Source organism: Gymnoscopelus microlampas (genome assembly GCF_963454915.1).
Source record: "Gymnoscopelus microlampas genome assembly, chromosome: 14".
Classification (NCBI taxonomy): Eukaryota; Metazoa; Chordata; class Actinopteri; order Myctophiformes; family Myctophidae; genus Gymnoscopelus; species Gymnoscopelus microlampas.
The window spans coordinates 19,688,937-19,711,224 of record NC_139951.1 but is presented as its reverse complement, the minus strand read 5'-3'; the positions used below and the strand labels follow the sequence as shown (position 1 = coordinate 19,711,224).

General features: G+C 41.1%; 1 protein-coding gene across 1 annotated transcript; it reads left to right on the top strand.

The window, feature by feature from the left end:
- Window positions 1–1,653: 1,653 nt before the first annotated feature.
- Window positions 1,654–22,009, top strand: LOC311060358 (speckle-type POZ protein). The gene is made up of 10 exons (XM_084078515.1): window positions 1,654–1,745; window positions 12,443–12,666; window positions 13,102–13,223; window positions 14,234–14,385; window positions 15,023–15,150; window positions 17,320–17,497; window positions 17,800–17,855; window positions 18,570–18,692; window positions 19,692–19,834; window positions 20,219–22,009. Exons 2-10 carry the CDS (start codon window positions 12,589–12,591, stop codon window positions 20,361–20,363), a joined length of 1,125 nt encoding a protein of 374 aa, XP_083934641.1. The 5' UTR covers window positions 1,654–1,745; window positions 12,443–12,588; the 3' UTR covers window positions 20,364–22,009.
- Window positions 22,010–22,288: the final 279 nt, after the last annotated feature.

Here is a 22,288-nt window from a genome sequence, read left to right as displayed (position 1 = left end):
AGCTACAACTTTTTAACAAAACAAAAACTACCTTTAATGCTACTAGACTTGAGTTTAACATTTGACAAACTATAGTTAATGCAGAGATGCTCGCAGCATCTTCGACTAAAATAAGTATTATATTACACTAGTGCCTGCATGGTCCCAAAGCATCCACCAGATGGCATTAACTCATCATTTTAAACTTCTGACTGTAACTGTACCCGTAGCCTACTGCCCGTGTTTGCTATTATCAAGTTCTTGCACGCAAACATTTTGCAAACATGCATTGAAACCAGTGGTGGAAAAAGTACTAAAATGTTTTACTTTAAGTAGGCTATAAGTATCAATACTGCAATGAAGAAATTTACATTTACCCAAGTAGCCTACTGTATACTTAAGCAGCCTACTGTATACTTAAGTACAATTTTGAGCTATTTCCTTTTACTTTTTACTTAGTATTTCCAATTTTCTGTACTTACTTCTACCCCACTACATCTCAGAGGCAAAAATACTTTGACTCCACTACAATTATTTAAAAACTTCAAACCACTTCTTCAGCCCAAATACATTTCAGCCATTTGAAAATATCCGATCTACAAGCTCACAATGCCTTGCGATGCAACGCCTTGTGATCTGCTATTTTCAAAAGATTTGTACACATGTTATAAAACTTTTGAAATGGGGTTAGGGTTAATTAGCCAAATTAGTACTTTTACTTTTGGTACTTTCATTATTTTAACTACTGAGTCCACTGAGTAGGAAGAAAAGTGGATTCGTGGAATTGAACTTGAAGCCTCAGTTAATTGATGAGTCCATAGATTAATTCCGTCTAGAGACAAATTAAACAAACCCTTATCCGTTATCAGTCTTTGCGCTTTGATCTTGGCACGTCGTAATTAAATCACAGCTATAACTCATCCATCCTGGTGATTAAATTAAGATACATTTAATAGCAATTCAATTAAGCACTATAAACCACTATGAACCATTGTTGTATAACCTGAAGGTCGTCATTCGCAAACCAACTGATGCAAATATCTGTTCTGGTGGTGGTTCATGTTGTGTGTCATGTAGGCAGTGGAGTAAAGTAACTAAATACAGTACTTGAGTAAATGTACTTAGTCTAAGTACATTTACTCAAGTAGCCTACTGTACTTAAGTACAATTTTGAGGTACTTACTTTACTAAAGTATTTCCAATTTCCAATACTTTTTCTTCTACTCTTTCTTCTACGATTTTGATTATTACAAAACCATACACCAATTCAGCCCTATATACATTTTGATCATTTCAAAATAGCAGATCTACAAGCTCACAATGCGTGTGATGCAATGCATTGTGAGCTTGTAGATCTGCTATTTTCAAAAGATTGAAATAGGACATTCTGTCTAATAAGTAGGGCTACTTTTACTTTTGGTACTTTAAATATATTTTGATGCCATTTTGTAATTTTACTCAAGTACATTTTCAATACGGGACTTCTACCTTTAACAAAGTCTATCATATCTACATTGCAGTACTGATACTTTTACTTGAGTAAACAAATAAAATCCACCACTGCTGTCACGTAAGCAAGGCGTGAGATCGATGTTGTCACGTCACTCCAGCGCGGCAGGGGGCGCTCCAACCGCAACAACATGGTCGACACTGCCAGCTCTCCACACTCCACCACTCCAGCAGCAGCAACCAGCTTAGCTTCGGATGCTAACAACAACAGAAGCTCCCCTACACACACAAGTAACGATACATTTAAATGTAAAGAGGTGAGTTGGGACGATAAACATAACAGCAGTGTGTTGCCATGCTGGCTGTGTGGTCAAAGCTACAGTGTAATTAGTGCTGTATTGGTTTCTAACATGCATTGTGTTGCTGCCATTTCACGTTCTGTGTTTTTGTGTGTGTGTATGTGTTTGCTTCAGCTTCAACCTCACGACAGGGCTAAGTAGCACCAACACAGGGGTTAGCTAACCCATCAGCAGTGCTACACGTAATTTCCACTACTGTTGCTTCCTGACTGTGTGCATGGTTAATAACAGTCAATTGGCAGATTTAAATAGACAGCCCATGGTTTAATACAGTGGTTCTCAACCTGTGGGTCCCCACATGTTTTTTTAGGGTGGGGGGGGGGTCCCCAGATGACATTAAAGTGGCAATGTAAGGACTTTTAAGACATTTTTCAAATACAATAAAAAAAGAAGAAATTACAAAAGACCACCACTGCATCAAAAGTGATCAACAAACTATACTATAAGAACTGGTCAAACATGGCCAAATTGTCAAATAATAAGAAAGAGGGAAACATTGTGAAAATAGCTCACAATTGTGAGCTTATAGATCTGCTATTTTCACAATATTTATCTGTGGAACCAAGTCAAACTAAATGTAATGGCCAGCTCCTACAATTCCAAGTGCCTGTTAGGGTGGGGGGGTTCAAATATGATTTTTATTTTTTTTGTGGGGGGGGGCTGAAAAGGTTCAGAACCACTGGTTTAATAGACACATAGTTGTCAAATCAAATAGAAAGATTTGAAATGTATTCCTCATTGAGATGGTTTGACATGTTGGAAAGAGTTGGCAGTCAGTTGACTCAAGCCCAGCTATAAATGATACCTGTTTCATCCTGGTTCAGAACTACTACGAATACCATAGATAATATGCAGTACTAGTAGCAACACAGTAGCTTTGAATGTCTTGGGTATCAGCAGTTTAAACACTGTATTAGTTGCTTATATTGTACTGGGTATAAGCAGTGTAAATACACTAGTTAGTAGTTTATTGTATTGTATCAGCAGTAGCTTTCTAACTTAGAATGTATTGGGTGAAAAAATACACAGTGCAGGTGGCTTAGAATTAGAATGTATTGGGTATGTGTTGTTGGGGGGTGGGGTCATATTGTAGTCATGATGAATGTGTCAAAGTTTCATCTTGTCAAAAGGTCCTACAGCAGAGACATAGATGGCTTTATCATTAGATGTGCCTGGATTGGTTTGGTTTGGTTATGTTAGTGAACCAATAGTCTACATTATAGTTGAAACATGTCAAAAAGAACACTGGGGTGGTTTTGATTCTAGTTGATAAAATGAGTGGATAGTGTCACCATGTCCCCCGTGCAGTGCTACAGTATGATTTGAGAACTTGGACTGAAACCCCCCCCCAGATAATTTGAAATAAAAAATGTCCCTTGTACAATATGCCATGCTATCTTTTAGTTATTGTAAAATTCAGTGACACTGGTTGATTAGATTATATGGATTTGGACATTGCTGATTTAAATTACAAAATGGCAAACATCATCTAAGTTTTGAGAGAGAGGATGTGGAATGGTTGTTAAAAATAAAGGTGGTAGTAGTTTGCATAGATTTACATGGGTTAGTGTGCACAGTGCGCAAGAAATGAATTGAAAGCACAGCAGAACACACTTTGCAAGTTTGCATCCATCTGACCTGGATTTTAAATAACAAACTATCTAATTATAAATTGCTGGCATAACTGGTAACATAGTTCAGTAATTATTCATTCATAATCTATGGTATAACTAGATATGAGTTCTTTCTCATACTAGACAACATTAATATATATTTCAATGGGAAGTATAGTGTTGTTGACTGTAATCATTTACCAGAGCTTCAATTGTATTGTATTTTTGCAGTAAGCATTTCAGTGGTTTTGGATTCACTCCAGTAACTGTGGTGAAAGCGCTTTCCCTCTTAATAGACACATTTAACCAACATGAACCCTAGCATCCCTATTCTGAAGCAATTTGTCCAAAATTGCAGATTTACAAGCTCACATTGCGATGTGTTGTGAACTTGTAGATTTGCTATTTTCTGCAAAGATGTTTAGTGTAGAGTGAAAACAGGAGGGGGCCTTGTATAGAGCCCTGAGTGACTGTCTGGACAACTAGGGTTTAAGTGGCTTAATCCTCTATGGCTGAACACTTTTTACTAAACTGTTTGGTTTTAAAGCTATGTTCTATTTAGCACATTTATTCTGATTTTAGACTAGATGTTGTGATAGGTATATGTATTTAAGCATCTATATTGCTCACTGCTGTTGTACAGGTAATATGTCAGATTGGACACTTTTAGCGTACGTTTGCACACTGTTGATAATTTTAATTTGAGGACATTCGTTTTGAAGAGAATATATCAGCATCTCTGCTTTATTTTGATAGAGACGTAAGGTGGGACAGAGAGAGGGAGACATGCAGGAAAGAGCCTCGGGTCGGATTCGAACCCGGGCAGGAGTTTAGTCTTGTTTATGTGGTATGTGCTCTTACCAGGGGAGCCGCCAGGTCGCCCCTGTGAAGACATTGGTTACTTTGTTTGCACAGTTTATACTACTGGATTTAGCACTTCTGTAGATATATTAATAGTACGCACTTGTTAATCCACTATTATGTATTACTACACTGCACTGGCGATATCTCATAACCAGAGCAGTGCTGATGTATATTTGTCCCATGATGAAGGGAATACTGCACATGATGTCACTGTGTATAAGTACTGATTAATTGTGTTCATTATACCAGGTTGTTTTTATGGACCGTTATGCATCCATCTGACCTGCATATATCCAATGTATCTTGATTCTTGATTGCTGTAATGATTGAATTCTCCCTGCTCGATCAATAAGGTGCAATCTTAATCTCTTATCTTATTAGAAGAATGATGAAGAGGTGGTAGTGTATCATTACATAGAAAGCTGTTAACAATTGCATAACAAGTAAGATTACCTGACCACCTCTTGTGCGTTACCCATTCATTGTGCATAAGTATTGCCTTCCCATTGACCTCAAGTAAAGCCTGTTCTGTCCACTGAGGACTTCTGCTTACAGATAAGGCGCTTTTTTTTTTTCTATGACTGGTCCACCACAACTCTTGAGTGTAAGGAGAATGTAAAGCCATTCTTGTTAAAGAAGGGAGAACAACTTGCACACCTACACATAACCAAAAATAGAAATTGCAAGCACTGTCAGTGTAGTGGTATTTCTACCTCTCCCCACATAGGCCCAAAGATTCGTTTGCAGCTTTATTTTAATAACTAGACTAGTGGCAGACAGTGAGCTTCTGCCCATGGAGGTCAATTCGGAGGTCAAATGTAACATCTTGGTGAAAGTTGGCCTGTTGGTAATAGTATCATATAGAAGGTGACTGGAGACATTAGATATTCATTGAAGTCCCTCCTCCCTTCCCTGTCTTGCCCCACATTGTGAGGTGAAGGGGATTTAGCAAGGAAGTACAGGCAAGAGGTCAAGCTTGGGTGCTAATGCTTTTTTGCCCCCCCCTCAAATCCCCTTCAATGGAATTGTGGGGCTGCACAAAGTCAGGGATGTGGAGGAGGCACACTGATCACGGTAGCAAAATCAATAGTTCATACCGCTCTGAGATTGAGTTTTTAGGAAGGGAGGAGGACAACAAGCAAAGGCAGAATATGAAATCGCTCTCATAGAGGCCCAAGCCACGCCGTGCAATCGATCCCTGGCCCCTGTACCAATTATAGTTTTAAGGTTGTGTCCATGGCTTACCTCAGTCCTTGAAGACCAAAGCCTTGGAGATAGACATTGTGTTCGCTGACACTTAGACAGGGGTTGCAATTTTTTCGTTCCCCCTGGAAATTGCCACCTGCAATTCCTCTTTATTTTCCACTATTTAATCTTGAGTAGAGATTGATTTTTGAAATGGCAATTTGTCCCCAATTTATTGCAATATCCCCCCAAATTGATACAGTGCCACATGGTATTCTGTCTAGATGTAGGATAATTTGCATTGTAATTACTGTATAATTTAGTAGATGTAGTGAATCAGATATTCCAAAAAATCTATTCCATTTTTATTCTTTTTTTATGTACAGCGCCAGTTCTTTTTTGATGAATCCTCTAGTCTTGCTTTTATTTCCATTTGTTAATTCCTGTTTAAGTGTGTGTCTTCAGATCACATTCTGAAGTTTGGAGCTGCTCAACATGTCAAAAATGGGCCTAGTTCCAGTTTGTCCAAAATGTCACACTTGCAAGAAAGACTTCCTGATATCGCAACGTGACATGTAGGTAGATTGAGCATGCAACATGCTCACAAGCTTAAACTTGCGCAATCTAAATCTTGCTCAAAACTGCAACTACGTAATTGGTCGATTTCTGTGGCCGCAAAAAAGACCTACTGTAGCATGTATTGATCTGAAGTAGCCGATGTTGCTGTCGGGGTTCCGTCTGCTGATTCTTAACACAATCAATATTTTCAAAGCTGAACTGTCTGGAGCATTGTTATTTTCATAGTTGGTCTTCCTGGAATTTGTAATTGAAATATTTAATTCAAAGAGGATTTATTTGTCACTCACTTATACAATTACGTGCAGTGAAATGTTGTTGTGATATGCTCTGCAGACTGTACAAATGGTGATATATAAAATTACCTTTTGTCCTTTTTAACCCATTTAGACTGCGTAACTATAACTTTCAATCTGGGAACCCCTTTTTGGGTAGTTGTTGCTATGTACAGTATATAGCAACATACATTTTTTGTAATTGTTGAATAAATATTTGAAGTGAAAAACTTAGGTCCGAATTTAGAAGGCGTTTTTCGGATTGGCCTCAGGTCTAAATGGGTTAAAATATGAATCGTTGTCAAGGGGCACTAAAGACACTTTAGACCTTTTTCTCTTTAATCATTACTGGTTTGCGGTCTGAAAACTGACCACCCTATACTCCTATATAACCTATATAGGATCTTAATGGCTAAATACAGCAGTTGGGTATGTCAGTATATAGTGAGTAGACTCTTCACAGCAGACATTTTGATGGATAAACACAGCTGAAGGTAATAGCAGGAATTTTGTTTAGATGTTACTGTGTGCCAGCATGGAAAGCTTGTGCCCAGTTCACTTCATACTGGCATGCAGAAAGTCCCAAATGACACATATCCACATGTAACGTTTTTTCCTTCAACTGGGTTTACCTGTGAAAATAGTCCATTAATTTGCCTATGTAGATCTAATGTTTTTGGTTGTTGTTGTTGGCCCAGAATAAAAGATACTTCAGGCATGTTTTCTGAGCTGGATATGGTCATATTTTCCAATATGCCCATATCTGCTTATGACCAGAGAAAAGAGGTGGTAAATAGTTTTATAGTTTTCCACCCCACAAGCCATTTTTTGCGGCAATGGAAGATATTTCTCCAGCACCCCTGCTGTCGTTGACCACTTGTTCTCAAATCAGTCTTTGATATTTCTCCCTTATACATTTTCTATCTTTCCTCCTCTTGTTGCAATGATTTCTCCCTCATACCTTTTCTATCTTTCCTCCTGTTGTTGCAATCTCTTTCGATTTCTCTGCAGACCAGTGGGACATCTTTTATTCCCCATCTGCTCTCCCATTCGCTGTCTTTTACCTTACGTTTAATTTCCTTCCTCTGTCGCTCGCTGCCTCTTTTTGCCATCACTTCACTCTGTCTTGCCAGTTGGCGATGGCCAAGAATCAGGAAGACCCACCCCACTCCACCACTTTCTTATGATGTTTTCCATTAGATTTATTGAACAGTGTCTTGAGTACAAGGCCCTAAGGAAGCTACCATTGTGCAGCTATTCTGTGTGAGAGCATGGTATGAATCCGGTAACCTAGTTCAAGAAGTGATTGAATAACTTCCGCTGGTCAAGTTGGATGAGCCTAAATGTCCGGACATAAATTAGGGTGAGACGTTGGACACACAGTATACACACAGCTGGGCTGCTGTAATGCAACTCACCTCTATGTCTGTCTGTTGGCCTTGCTGTCAGTGCGGTGCTGTAATACAACTCACCTCTGACTGTCTGTTGGCCTTGCTGTCAGTGTGGTGCTGGCCCTGCAATTCAATCATCAGCAGGAGAAAGCCCCAGCTCACTGCTACCAGAATTTATCACCCTGCCTTTTGACCTAAATTGAATTTATGGATGAAGAAGTAAAGGGGGGTGTGTGTGTGTGTGTGTGTGTGTGTGTGTGTGTGTGTGTGTGTGTGTGTGTGTGTGTGTGTGTGTGTGTGTGTGTGTGTGTGTGTGTGTGTGTGTGTGTGTGTGTGTGTGTGTGTGTGTGTGTGTGTGTGTGTGTGTGTGAGAGAGAAAGAAATGGAGCTGAGCACTGTAGGATGGTGGAAAAGATTGGCCACAGATTGAGTGTATGAGAGGACAGAAAGAGACGGACTGGTGTTATATAGAGCTGATATTTTTTTCTTTTTCGTTAAGTGTGTGCGTGGGTGGGGGACACAATCCAGTCCATCACTTAGCTACCGACCTTGCCGCAAAATGAAAAGTGCTCATAAATCTGGCATTGTATTGAGACCATGTGCTGGACCGGGTCATTTGTCCTTGTCCAGTTAGAACAGTGTAGAATCAGGGCTATGTAGTAGCTGTATACCTTTGTTGCCAGATGAGTTAACAATGACTCTGAATTATGTGTCTCGTAACCCTGGGAATGACACTTATTTTGGCCAGCATTCAAATCTTATTGTAACCCTCAGAATTGTTGTGAAATGATAGGTCTGTGGTAGTAGAGGAAACCATTTAGCAAGAGACTGCCTTTTTAGCCCCAATATGTTTGGTCTAGGGCTGCATATTTGTTGCTTAATGTTGCTTTGTTGAAATTGCCCTTTTCTTAATGTCTTTGTTGCTCATTGTGTTTTTTGATGTCAGATATCTTTGGTCAAACGGCTTCTGTGATTGTATTGTGCCTCTGTGAGCCTGAGATGGTTTTTAACCCTTTTGTAACCTTGGATCCAAGCCGTACTTTCTCAAAAGAGAACCTGGAGAATGTTGAAGTGAAAAGTGGATGGACTGGATAGGGGCCGCTGATGGTATGTTTAGGACACTTTCCATAGCGAGGTATAGGAGCTCGCCCAGGTGCTCACATCAATAATGTCCATACTACTACCCAGTGAAACAAACATGGCTACTGCAGCAAGTAACGTTACGCCAATAAAAGATTGTTGATTTCTGTAATTTTTCTTTTTGTGGAATGCACATAACTCAGGCAATACATTTGTATTTCACTTTTGCTGATGGATATACATTGTTTTATTTTGGTTCACACACATTCTGAAAAACACAGAAGGTCTCTAGTCCTGTCACCACTCAATCACAGTTTAGCCACACGGTCACACCCCATGAGTGAGCTGCTCGTGCTGGCTAATAATTAAATATCCACTGATTCCAATAGCCAAATTCCAATACTCCGGCCACAGTGAAGATTTAGTTTTAGGCTGCCACATCATAGTATGCGCATGCGTGCAGTGTTTTTTGCTTGTGACGTCATGTCCTCGGACTCCTGACGCCATTATCACCTTTGTTTACATCAGGATTACATAATGGTGGCCGTGGATAAAATAGTCTATTAGTGTTGGTTCTAACATTACTAATAGGACTTTTGACACGTTTACACATAAATGTACAGTTACTATTCCACAATATTAAGGAACAGATGGCACAGACGTCAGCGGTTTTATTCTGGTAGTGGATTGTGACAAGGCTACATAAAGGAGGACAGAGATAACATTACGTTTTTGGGAGGCAAACTGGAGCTGGAATGTATTGAAGTCATTGAGAGACGGTTAGACAAGTGTATTAATAAACACATTTGAATGATTGAAAAGTTAAACTTGGTCAAATAATCGATTTCAAAATAAAATAAGACATGTCACATATCACATATTGTTCTCTGGGCTCTTGTTATTTGTAGTTCACATCATATTATAATATTAAGGTACATGTATATCCAAGTCCGTTCAGTGTATCTGTGTAGATACTGTGTATATCTCATGATGACATGCAGCCCATGTCTAGAGATTAGAGTTTTTGACCCCCTGTCAGTAGACAGTCCCGTGATGATTGATAGCTGCATTTTTTTAGTTTCAATGTGGACAGCGATTTTTTTTAATAAAAGTGCTCGTGTTGATGGGAATTTTCTTGAAAATGAACTAGGAAAATGATTTTTTAAAAGTACCTGTGTACGTTTGGGCATAATCTCAGTCGAACCTGTCCTTGCAGTCGCAGATGGAAGTTTATTGAAATTTGGCTAATGAGAGTTTCTCTAGACCGTTTCGAGTGAGATTGGACTAACCCTTTTTGTAATTGTGAGGAGATGAGGGCAGGGGCGGACTGGCCATTTGGCATACCGGGCATATGCCCGGTGGGACGCTGGGCCGGTGGACCACCCCAAAAAAAAAAAGAAATTTGTTTTTTTTGGAAAAATATTTCTGCTCCCGTTTTAGGATTATTACGGTCATTTCCAGGCCGCGCAGCCCAATTATTATTTACGCAAAATGCCAGGGCTGAATTTTGGTCCCAGTCCGGCCCTGGATGAGGGCAAGGTACAATAGCAACCAAATAATGTGGTTGAATGAAGTGGTACATTTCATGATTACTTGATTTTGGTGGAAGACAGGGCTTTTATTTTAGTAGTCTCATGCCTTGACTGAGGATGAGGATATCTGCTACTGTCTAGTCAAGTAGAGCTGGTGGCTGGAACGCAAGCTTGGGATAGCCGAACTCTGAAACTCCTTAAAGTTTGGCTGCTGGACAAAACCGTTTGTGTTCATGTCAACATTATGTTTTCAAAGCAGTTGCACCGCAGCTAGACAGTTCCTAAAAAGTGTGAGACTGTGAGAAATAGTTGTATAATTACCAATACTGTATGGTTGGTTATTCACACATTCATGTAAAAGACTTGTTTTGTTTCACTTTTGCCTTTGGGAGTCGGACAGGGACCATTTGTCTAGCTTACAGACCTAGATGTTTGTGTAGTGATGAGAGGACTTAAATTCAGCTTTTACTTTCATTGACTTTGTCACTCAAAGGCCTAGGGTTCATCATCTTACAGGGAGCATGGATGCACACAATAAGTTTCATGGCAATCTACCAATTATATTTTAAGATATCTTGTGTTCAAATTGTAGCCTAAGGGTGGTGCCAGAGGAAAAGCCATAAGGTCAACAAAATCGGTAGGCATGAAGGTGCACAGCAACTTCTAAGGCAGTCAAACCAGTAGTTTGAGTGTTGGGACAAAAGTTTTGGACTGACCGACATACCGACAAAACCATCCTTAGAGCTCTGACGGTCACCAAAACAAAAGGGGAATATTTTGCCTTTTTGTGTAGTAATTTCATTTCAAGTTTTCAGTTTGCCTTACCCATTTGATACTCATTACTGCTTAGGTCCTAAGAAGTAGTGGCTAGTGAGTATCAAATAGCCCAAGGCTAAGCCTTAGGTTGTAGACTCTGGAGTACGTGTGGGCCTAGAGATGGGAGGCAGACATCTTTGTCACCAAAATAATAGTTAAACTAGTTATTGCGTTAAACTCCAGGTGAGAAAGGTTTTTGCTCTTTATCAGTGTTATAGCCTACATGAGTGAAGCAGTTTCCAGTGTAAGGCTATTATTATATGTCCACATGTTATGTACATGGTTATAAAAAATTAAAAAGTATAATCCATATAATAGGTAATTTGTAAATGTGCTTTTCTCACAGCTTACCAAAGTGTAGCCATTGTAATTTTTAAATTCTATTGGTACTGCACTGGCCTCTTTGAATTAATATTCCTGCCATTTCCCATTCCATTCTTTACTTATTTTAGTCAAGAATGGATCATTTAAAGTTGAACAGTGAACTTTGTGCCACCATGGAGATACTGAGCAAATCAGGTGCACCCAAGCGGTGTTACTGTATGTAGCATGCACATGAGCACGCGGAGGACATGGAACACACATTTGGGAAAGGGAAATGGATTCCTTTTACTTAAATTTCCCCAAACCTCAAAGTTCCAAAGCATTCTGTGTTTATCTGAATTCCTTATTATTCTTTGACTCAAACCCCCACACCAGGGAGATAGTTGGACAATTGTATGTGTGTGCGCATGCACGCGTACATGAGTTAATTTACAAAACTCTGTTTGGCAGACCTGTGTGTGCATAACATTGTTTCCATAGGCACAGAATTGGTCACACACACACACACACACACACACACACACACACACACACACACACACACACACACACACACACACACACACGCACACGCACAGACACCTCCAACGAGCCAGTTCTCCGCCTTGTTTATTTACAGTTAATTTGGGGACTTAATTGCCATCGCGGCGGCTATTGATCCTGGAACGGTTACGGGCCATTGATTGCCTGCTGTCCCCCGGTGGGTCAGGGACAATTCATCTAGCCCGAGCCGAGCCCAAAAGCCGCTCAGTAGCAGGCTGAGGCCACACACTCTGTCTCATTCACTGTTTGCCAAGATGAATTGAAATGATATTGAGTCTGAACTAGATTAATGAGATACACAGTGCCTGCGTCCTGAATCACAATGAGTTTTGTATTTTCAAGAAAAGTTCAGGGAACTCGTCTGAGGCGTTGGGCAAAGTCAGGCCACATCCCTTAATTTCCTGTGACGTGTTTTCCTAGTGTGGCGGGTTACTCAAAATGTCGTCCCTTTTCCAGGGTGAATCCCGCTTCCATCTGGCGTGATCGTGACGCAGGTGGGTGGGTGGAGGAGTGGACGTTGCTGCCTGGAAGTGAAGGATTCTCCTCCTAGCCCTCTAACAACCCCCCCACCCCATTTACACACACCTGCTGTCACCCTGGCGATGTCAAGAGTCCCGAGTCCCCCTCCCCCGGCGGAAATGTCCAGCGGGCCCGTGGCCGAGAGCTGGTGCTACACTCAGGTGAGGCAAACGCACGCGTGACCCCAGTGCACAAGCGCACAGCGCGTCGTGATGCGAAGCTTGTAGATCTGCTATTCTTGATATTTTAGATTTTTCTTTTACATATTTTCTCTCCTGTCTATTATGACATGCCCATGTAAACCTTATTAGAGCATCACAGAAATGTAGGAGTAATTAATAATGTTCACACATTTTATTGACATTCTTCTTTCTGACCTATATCTCACAAATTCTCTAGATTTGATAGCCTCGAATGTCTAAATGTACTGATATATTTTGGATTGTGCTGTTGTTTTTTTTATGGTGATCAGCAGTTAGCTCGTCAGTGACGCTGCTGTCATAAACTTAAGATTCCTTATTCAATGTATACTTTCTCTAAATGTAGGAATGTTGTGCTCTCCATTTGTTCGCCCCCCCCCCCCCCCCCCCCCCCAGATAAAAGTGGTAAAGTTTTCCTACATGTGGACCATCAACAACTTCAGTTTTTGTCGTGAGGAGATGGGAGAAGTCATCAAGAGCTCCACCTTCTCCTCTGGGGCCAATGACAAGCTTAAATGGTGAGTGACTTTCATTATCTGATGGAGCCTTATTTGGTTTATTCTTTCAGCTTTGAACATGATATTCCATCGCATAGAACATTGGTTCTCAAAATGGGTTCTGTGGACCCCAGGGGTCCTTGAGTGGGATCCCCAGGATAATGAGGAACAGTTTAATTTCACTATTATTTCACTGGCTAGTTAGCCCAATGTATAAGTGCCTTCAGATGATACGTTTCACTTTCAACACTGTTATCGTCTCATAGTACAATAGATAGTAATAGAATTCTGGACGTATGGCTGTCCCTGGCACAAAATATTTTCAAATTTGTGTAGGTCTGGCCTAATAATTCAATTTATTTGAATCAGGTGCACCTGGTGTTATACACTTGGGGGTCCTTGATGTGAACGTTTTTATAGAAAAATTGGCATAGAACAAGTAGAACATAAGAAACTGCCTCCGACTTTCATCTCTTAATTTTTCTCGGCAAACGAAAAAATGTCTTCTGATTGTCATGCTAACCGAGAGCCTATGGCTGTGATGTAGTGGATTACAGGCAGACAGTTGAAATCAGCTTACAGAAAGTCAAAGGCTCTTAGCTTGAGTTAATTAGAGTGAGAGGCAGAGGTGAACCTTCAGGCAAAACAAAGCCTCCAGAAAACCTTATCTGAGCCCCCCAAAAAATGTCACTATTATGGTTAATACCCCAACATTTATCGAGTAAGCAAATGATGTGTCATTGTGCAGTACCTCACTGGCCAAGCAAACTGGTTGTAGCAGCACTAAATGTTTGTCTATGAAATTGTAAAACACTGTTCAAAATGTAATCTGGACGTTCATGCCACTTTAGCTGTTTATCACATTCTGCTAAAGCCTGATTTATGTATACGCTGGTGGGACGCACTGAAAATGGCAGATGTATAAGCTCACAATGCGCTCCGACGCGTTGTGAGCTTGTAGATCTACTATTTTCGGTGCTCAATTATACTAACTCCGGCTTAACTATCTTACTCTATACACCCCACCCCAGGTGTTTGCGTGTGAATCCCAAAGGTCTGGATGAAGAGAGCAAAGACTACCTGTCTCTTTACCTGCTGCTGGTCAGCTGCCCCAAGGCTGAGGTGCGCGCCAAGTTCAAGTTCTCCATCCTCAACGCCAAGGGAGAGGAGACCAAAGCCATGGGTGAGTGAGTCATTGTGGGTTGGTACTAGTTTCTTTATTTTGTCTGGGTCTTAGATGTTAACTACTATAGAGCAGTTATTTGGGTCCAAATGTATTAATTGTTTGGGTCCAAATTTGGTACATGATTATATAAACGATTATTCAACAAAATCTGTGTCACGGTTTTGGTTCAATTTCAGTAAAATTTCGACATAAAAAAATTAAACAGAAGAAAATAATAATTTAAATTGCAATAAAACTGGTTGTTTTAATCTCTCAATAAGGACTTAAAATGTTACGCTTAGAACCCTTGCAAGTGTTGTGCCTCTGGTGCCATGGAGTACATTGTTCGAGCTGTTGTACTGGAAATAAACTTTTGAACGAGGCAGCTAGCTCAGTCTACAGCGAGTGGTGATGACCGTCACGTCTATGCAGTAGCCTTCATGAAAATAAGTCTCATATTTCAAATTTTAAATGTTTTTAAATGGTATTGTTTAGTTGTTTTTGCCTCAGTTTCAGACTCAAATCGCACAGATTTTTTAAAATATAGATCTTCTTTACAAACTGCATTTAAAGAGTTGCATAGATTTATTTGAATGCTTCTTTTTGTGTGTGTGTGTTTTTCATACTTGCTGTGTGTCTTTGTCTTTGTGCGCAGAGAGCCAGAGAGCGTATCGCTTTGTTCAGGGGAAAGACTGGGGCTTCAAGAAGTTCATTCGCCGAGACTTCCTGTTGGACGAAGCCAATGGTCTTCTACCAGACGACAAGCTCACTCTCTTCTGTGAGGTAAACTCCGCCCACCTTTGTGTAGATTGAAAAGTTTTATTCAGACTCTTAGCAAGCTATTCAGATATGCAGAGACATGTGTGTACTCTTTGTTCTGTGCTGGTGTTTGCTCAGCCTAATTCATATCAATAGTTGATGCAATTTAGTTCCCTTGCTTTATTATCCATTTTGCTACCGACTTTGCCAGCACACTAAAGCTTTAAAAAAACATCTAGGTGCCCCCTGAAAGTTGACGATTTGAATAGTCAGTCGAGAGACCCCTTAGTCCAGCGTTTCCCAACCGCGGCAGGCGGACCTTTTTTGGGCCGCGAACGAATGCTAGGTGTGCCGTGTAAAATTTAGAATGAAAAAGGAAGAAATCAACCCCCTCGCCCCAGAACAATAGATGCGTCGTGGGCTGCTGCTGCCTTGAGCCATTGGCTAATCGTCCGTCGCGGACACACATCCAGTGAATCGACCCTCGCACATACAAATGCAAATGTGTGGCTTTGTCTTCATGGGGCCATCACCTGTACTCGCCTGGCAGGTACTCAGGGGTGAAAGTGGGTCGGAACGGGCCGATACGGCGGACCTGAACGCCTTACCTGCGAAGAGGGCCTGTCAAAAGCCCATATTTATAACCTGCCATGATGAATGTCCAACAATAAAACACATGTACTAAAGTTAAATCAACATAAGTGTTAGATTTCTAATAAAGTGCTTCTAAATCGCTCCAGGGTGTTAGTGTGAACGTAATCCGTGTAGTTTGTGGTGTTTAATTACTCCACGGAGATGATCTGTTCACTCGCAAGCTGCGGCGATGTTGTCTGACTGCCAGACAACCCCCATTTGTTTTAGCGGACCAGCGGTTCTTGTATTTGTTTTACTGAGGATAAGGTTAGAAATAAGTTTAGGATTAGGCATAGTTTTACTGATGGTACGTTTAGGAATAAGCTTAGGTTTAGACATAGTTTACTGAGGTTACGTTTAGGAATACCAGGTGGGCGACTGTGTTTTGGGGCGAGTATTTTGGTATCTGTCTGTAGTGGGCAACTGCGCATGCGTCCGCAATAATGCCAGCACTTTTTACTTTTTACTCTGGTAAGGTGAAATCAGACTCCTCCAGTCAGCACTGACCCAAGTTTATATATTTGTAGGCCAAAGACATTTTGTAATGTTCAAGGTTTCTTTATTACATGTTGTGTACTTGAGAGTAAATATTTTGATATATATATATATATATATATATATATATATATATATATATATATATATATATATACATACATACATACATACATACACACACACACACACACACACACACACACACACACACACACACACACACACACACACACACACACACACACACACACACACACACACACACACACACACACACACACACACACACACACACACACACACACACACACACACACACACACACACACACACACACACACACTGTATATGCAATGCACACCGTATATCTAGGTGTGCCCTGGGATCTTTTGGCTATGGCAGGTGTGCCTTGCCCTTGGCACCAAAAAGGTTGGGAAACACTGCCTTAGTCGATAGAGGTTCTTTGATTCAAGTTGCTTTTTCTTTTCAATGAATAGTTTAGCTTTCTCCCCAATAGCATCAAGTTAAAAAAGTAACTGGCCTTCCAGTAGGTAGACTTCAAAATAAAACCTACTTTCATCTTTACTATATGAAAACCATGCTTATTTGGCCTACACAATGTATACACTCTCGAAATTCATTCTCTTTCGATCTCCGTAGCTGTAGGTGAGTCGTTTTATTTCATGGTTGCTATGGTAACATATGGTACAGAATCACACAATCTGCATGCAGTCTAATGCACTGTCGTCAATTAAAATAAGCCGTCTGTCATCATATGCAGTTGCCTTAATGGATTTATTGATTTTAAATTCTCAACAGATTTTCGTATGACTTAAAACGTAGGTTTGAATCCGACTCCTGGCATCTCGTCTCTCCTCTCTCACTGCCCTCTTGTCTCTCTACAGTCTCCTATCTAATAAAGAATTACTATCATTTGTTAATTATAAACTAAATATGAACTAATGGTTTGTTTATAGCTATTAAAAATTAGTGAATTACTGTAAAGTCACCGTGTAATGACTTAATGAAACTGTTGCCAACTTTATATTGAATTATTCCAAGGTGAGCGTCGTGCAGGACTCGGTCAATATATCTGGCCAGAACACAATGAACATGGTGAAAGTACCTGACTGTCGGCTAGCTGATGAGCTGGGGGGCCTTTGGGAGAACTCTCGTTTCACCGACTGCTCCCTGTGCGTGGCCGGCCAGGAGTTCCAGGCGCACAAAGCCATTCTGGCAGGTATGGACAACATACAGAACCACGTCTTTCAATGTCTCTCTTTGAAAAACAGAAAGACTGCTTACAAAGATATGTGGTTTATGTAGTCACCACATTGGAAACTATCTTTCCGTTTTTCTTTCCCACTGACACTGACACGCACGCACGCACGCACGCACGCACGCACGCACGCACATACACACACACACACACACACACACACACACACACACACACACACACACACACACACACAGACACACACTGTGTGCACACACACGTTTTTGCATACCGTGTCATCTTTCCCTGTTGTTCTTTTTCAGCACGTTCTCCTGTTTTCAGTGCCATGTTTGAGCACGAGATGGAAGAGAGCAAAAAGGTGAGTCCATGTGGACACCAATCTCCTTCTCTTCTCTTACAGATTAATTCTCTGTTTGCTCTTCAATGGTTCAATTACAAAAGTTTCACTGTGATGTTGAGGGTGAATTGAAGTGAGTTATGGGTTGTGTGTCTGCGGAGGTAGAAAGGTATTTGGTGAAAGCGAATGGGAACGCTTGCGAAATGAAATCATCCCGTCATACAGCGAGGATGGGATTCATCCTTTTGCTGTCAAACCTGCCGAAGCACAGAATTGCTTTTCTCGTTTGTGCACTCCTAACTGTGAGAAATGAAATTGCAGGAGATGCCACTGAAATGTTCTCCCAAATCCAAGGGCAAGTCCCTCCCTCCCCTCCTTGCAAAGTTCGTGTTTTAGCACTAAAGAACAATGGGAAATTGATTTGTAACACCGTTCGGATGGAATTCAGTTTTGGGCTTGTTGAAATAAAATAATCTCCATTGTAGCCATTTTGCCCCTAACGTACGAGCAAATTGGCCACCATGTGAATATGGTCAATTAGTTGATTGCTTATACTAAATTGTACTGGCCTTATGAATACTTTTGTTGTTTCTTTTTACTGTGTTGATTCTGTACAAAAAAGACGACAGTTGCAGCACAAAACTATAGGTGACACTTAATGAGATGATGAGAAACCAAAGAAATGTTTAGGCTACAATGGCACTAACCCTTTCTGTCTACTCTGATCACTCCCAGAACCGTGTGGAAATTAATGATGTAGAGCCCGAAGTTTTCAAAGAGATGATGTGCTTCATTTACACTGACAAGGCTCCCAACCTCGACAAGATGGCCGACGACTTGCTGGCAGCAGCTGACAAGGTAGCATGAAATGTAAACTCCTACAAAGTATACAGTGTCTCTGCACATGTTGAAACGAGTCTTGAATACTATCATATGTACACATTGCAGACCGCACCTGGCTGCAAAGTTTGTGTTGATGACAGACACAAAGATGCCGGAGAATCTAGATTTAAAAATTGTGATATTGTCTTGTGGGTCTCACGCCTTTATAGACGATGCATGAGAGAGTGATTTGATATGGATTCACGTTTCTATTAATGAATGTGAATACGATTTCTGTTTTGCGATCGTGGTGTAATTTATTATTAGAGGTGTAGAAATCAACTCTTAAGATGTGTCGCGATGTGGACGATTCTGCACAGGGGTAAAAGTACTTGTCCACCTAGGGCCATGTAGGAGTGTAGGGCTTCAAATCCACTGCAGTGCGCCCGGCTTACCGAGAGTCTAAACAAACACAATTGGCCATGTTTGGGGGAGAAAAGCCAGGCGGGGTGGGTGATATTTGACACTGTGCGTACTCTTACGGGCTGGGGTTGTTGAACATTCGCCGCTTGGAGTAGAATGGAGGAACTACATCCTCCCTTTGGGGGCTTCTCATTGGCAGCTGAGGCAGTATAGTATAACAGCAGTGACAAGCAGTGGGAGGATCTAATTGGCATAACGGCTAAATTGGGAGAAAAACAGGGTAAAAATAATTGGCCACTCTAAATAAATAATTAAATAACTTTGCTGAGTTTGCTGCGAGGCCCGGATTCACATCTGACTCCCGGAACCTTAAGGAACCATCACAACCACCCTTTCCATCTTCATTTTTTAATTCATACAATTTTTATGTGTTTTTTCATCTGATACCCACAGGAATTCCTTGCTGAGAAATTATGCATATCATTAGTGATATCCTCATTAGGATCCTAAATCTTTTTCTCTATTTAACGTTATTTGTAAGGCGCCATAGAATTTAGCTACTTATGTTTAGGAAATGGTTTAAGAAGTGTTTCTCATGCTACTCTGGCCCAGTATGCTCTGGAGAGACTGAAGGTCATGTGCGAGGACGCCCTTTGTACCAGTCTGTCTGTGGAGAACGCTGCCGAGATCCTCATCCTGGCTGACCTGCACAGCGCCGACCAGCTCAAAACACAGGCCGTCGACTTCATCAACTAGTGAGTTCTACCAAGCAAGCATGAGTCACCGGCACTTAATGCATCTTCACAGACTGTACCCATCTGTCTTACATGCCCTCTTTTGTATGCTTTCTCAATCTCTCTCTCTCTCTCTCTCTCTCTCTCTCTCTTTCTTCCTCCCAAAAACATTTAATCTGTCCGTTCCTTTGTGGGATGGTCTTTCTGTTCTAATTAAGTCCTGTCCTGCCTTTTGGAAGGGACCAGGACAACCTGACTTTATTGGGTCTAGTTGTACTTCTTTTGCTAACATAGGATGAGTGAGTGATAATTGTTCACACGTATCTAGTTTTTTTTTTCCATTCCATTCCTTCTCCATTTTTCTTGATATATCTCTCTCTCCCTCTCCCCCACCCCACCAAACAGTCACGCTGCAGAGGTGATGGAGACGGCAGGTTGGAAATCCATGGTGGCGTCCCACCCGCACTTGGTTGCCGAGGCCTACCGCTCTCTGGCCTCCGCGCAGTGCCCCTTCCTGGGACCCCCACGCAAACGTCTTAAACAGTCCTAACAGACACGCAAGCATCTCCTCTCGTACACATACATACACTCTCACACCAATTTCCCCTCCCCTCCTCCCCTCGCACACGCAGGGACAACCTCTCCCCGAAGCTGTTACCTACCCAACCACCTTGCTCCTCCCTCTCTATCCCGTCCGAAACCTGCTGTATTTAGTCTAATCTAAAGATGGAGGGAAGAGGAGGAGTAGACGGAGACGCAGGAGAGGGACAGGTGGGACCGTTAAGTGGATGTTTTGTCGTTTTTTTACGAGGACTGCGACCCTTCCTTTTTGTCCTTGGCTGTGGCTTAGCGAGGTCTGATGCTCTGTGTGTATGTGTGTGTGACAACGTGACCTACATTCTTTAGACATCCCACCAAGCTCTTGCCTATGGAAGTGGTAACTGTCTGGAGAGGTTTGGAGGAAGAACTGGACATGTCCACCCCAACAGAAACAAATCGTTTGGAAGTTCAGAGAACTCGGAGAACATTAAAGTAGCTTAATGAAGCACGGTCTCTAAATGTCTAGTTTAGCATATTGCCACCGTTTGTCGGCTCGATTCTCCGTTTTTGAAACTGAGGTCGATGTGGCCCCCCCAAACTAAAGGGCGAAATGAGGCCTACGAGGGACTGAAGACACAGGCCCATTAGCTCTGTACTAAAACCCCAAAAGAAAGATGACCCAGTGGGCTAGTCAAAATGTAGACAGGATGACATCATAGAAAAAAGCAAAGGAAAAAAATAAAGTTTTCCCAATGAAAGTTGGGAAACATTGCACTAACGTCAGAGGTCACCCATTGTCAACCCTTACCAGCAGTGAAGTAGAAGTACTGTGTAGGCAAGCACACATTGAAGCAAGCTTTGTGGACTGTAAAAAGAAAAGAAACCCAGTTGGACCACCAAGAACAAGTACCCTTTAAGCTGATTTACCTGCAAGTGACAAAAAACCCGACAACAAACGCTCACTCATTTAGTAATTTACTTTATCTGCGTCTGTTTCTCTTTTATTTTTTAAATAGCTAAAAAATAAAATGTAGACAGAGGTCAGAAAAGAAGAAAAAAAACAGTGCACAACAGAATGTCATTCTTCAGGAGATGTATTTTATGTGTGGATCTTGTCTTTGTAACAACACAACGTCTTGTGGACAAACAAACTGACACAGAACTAAACAAAGTGTCACGCATCGGTTACAAATGACATTCAGATTCAATCAGGCATATTGTTGAGGTTCTTCTATGACAGCTTTCATATTTGTTTTTCCTCAGATCTGTCCTTGTTGTTATTTTTCATAGGAATTTGTACAGACACCAGTGTTTTTGAAGCTATGTAAACAAAACATTTTAAAACATGTATTTGAAAGGCATACAGACAGATGTTTTCTTTGCAGGCTTGAAGACTGAGTGAGGGAAATAAAAAAACACACGAATGAACACGTTTTAATGTTCACAAAAGACAGAAACCAGACACACAGGCAAACCGTATCAGCTACATTTGGACTTTTTGTTTTAACATGGCGGAAAATGGACATTGATTATAAGAGCTATTGCTGTTTTTCTTTCCTGTAGATATTGCTGGTTATGAGAAGTGACACTTAGTTGTTGCCATTTTTGTTCCCAAAGGAATAAACCACATCTATTTTGTATTGATTGCAATGCAAACTCTGGTTCATTGTGTGATTATTTTCACATGCATTTTGTATTCCACGTATTTTATTTCAGCCTTTCAGTAGTTTATTTTTTTCCCGTTTTTCAGATATGGTATGCACAGATTTTCAAAAGATGACTGCACTTGGCGGAGGGTCTTGAAAGAAGTTGAAGGAATGCTAATGTAACAGCCAGGATTCAAACTCTGGTCTCCCGAGTGGGAAGCCAAGCCTCTACCGCTCAAACAAAGGGGAATTGGCCCTTGGATCATGGGCGAGATATTATGCAGGGATA

Excerpts from the sequence above, each read along its gene's own strand:
- LOC311060358 (XM_084078515.1), top strand. The coding sequence starts at position 12,589 with ATGTCAAGAGTCCCGAGTCCCCCTCCCCCGGCGGAAATGTCCAGCGGG. Across the intron at positions 12,667-13,101 it reads AGAGCTGGTGCTACACTCAG|ATAAAAGTGGTAAAGTTTTC; the intron begins GTGAGGCAAACG and ends CCCCCCCCCCAG. Across the intron at positions 15,151-17,319 it reads AGCTCACTCTCTTCTGTGAG|GTGAGCGTCGTGCAGGACTC; the intron begins GTAAACTCCGCC and ends AATTATTCCAAG.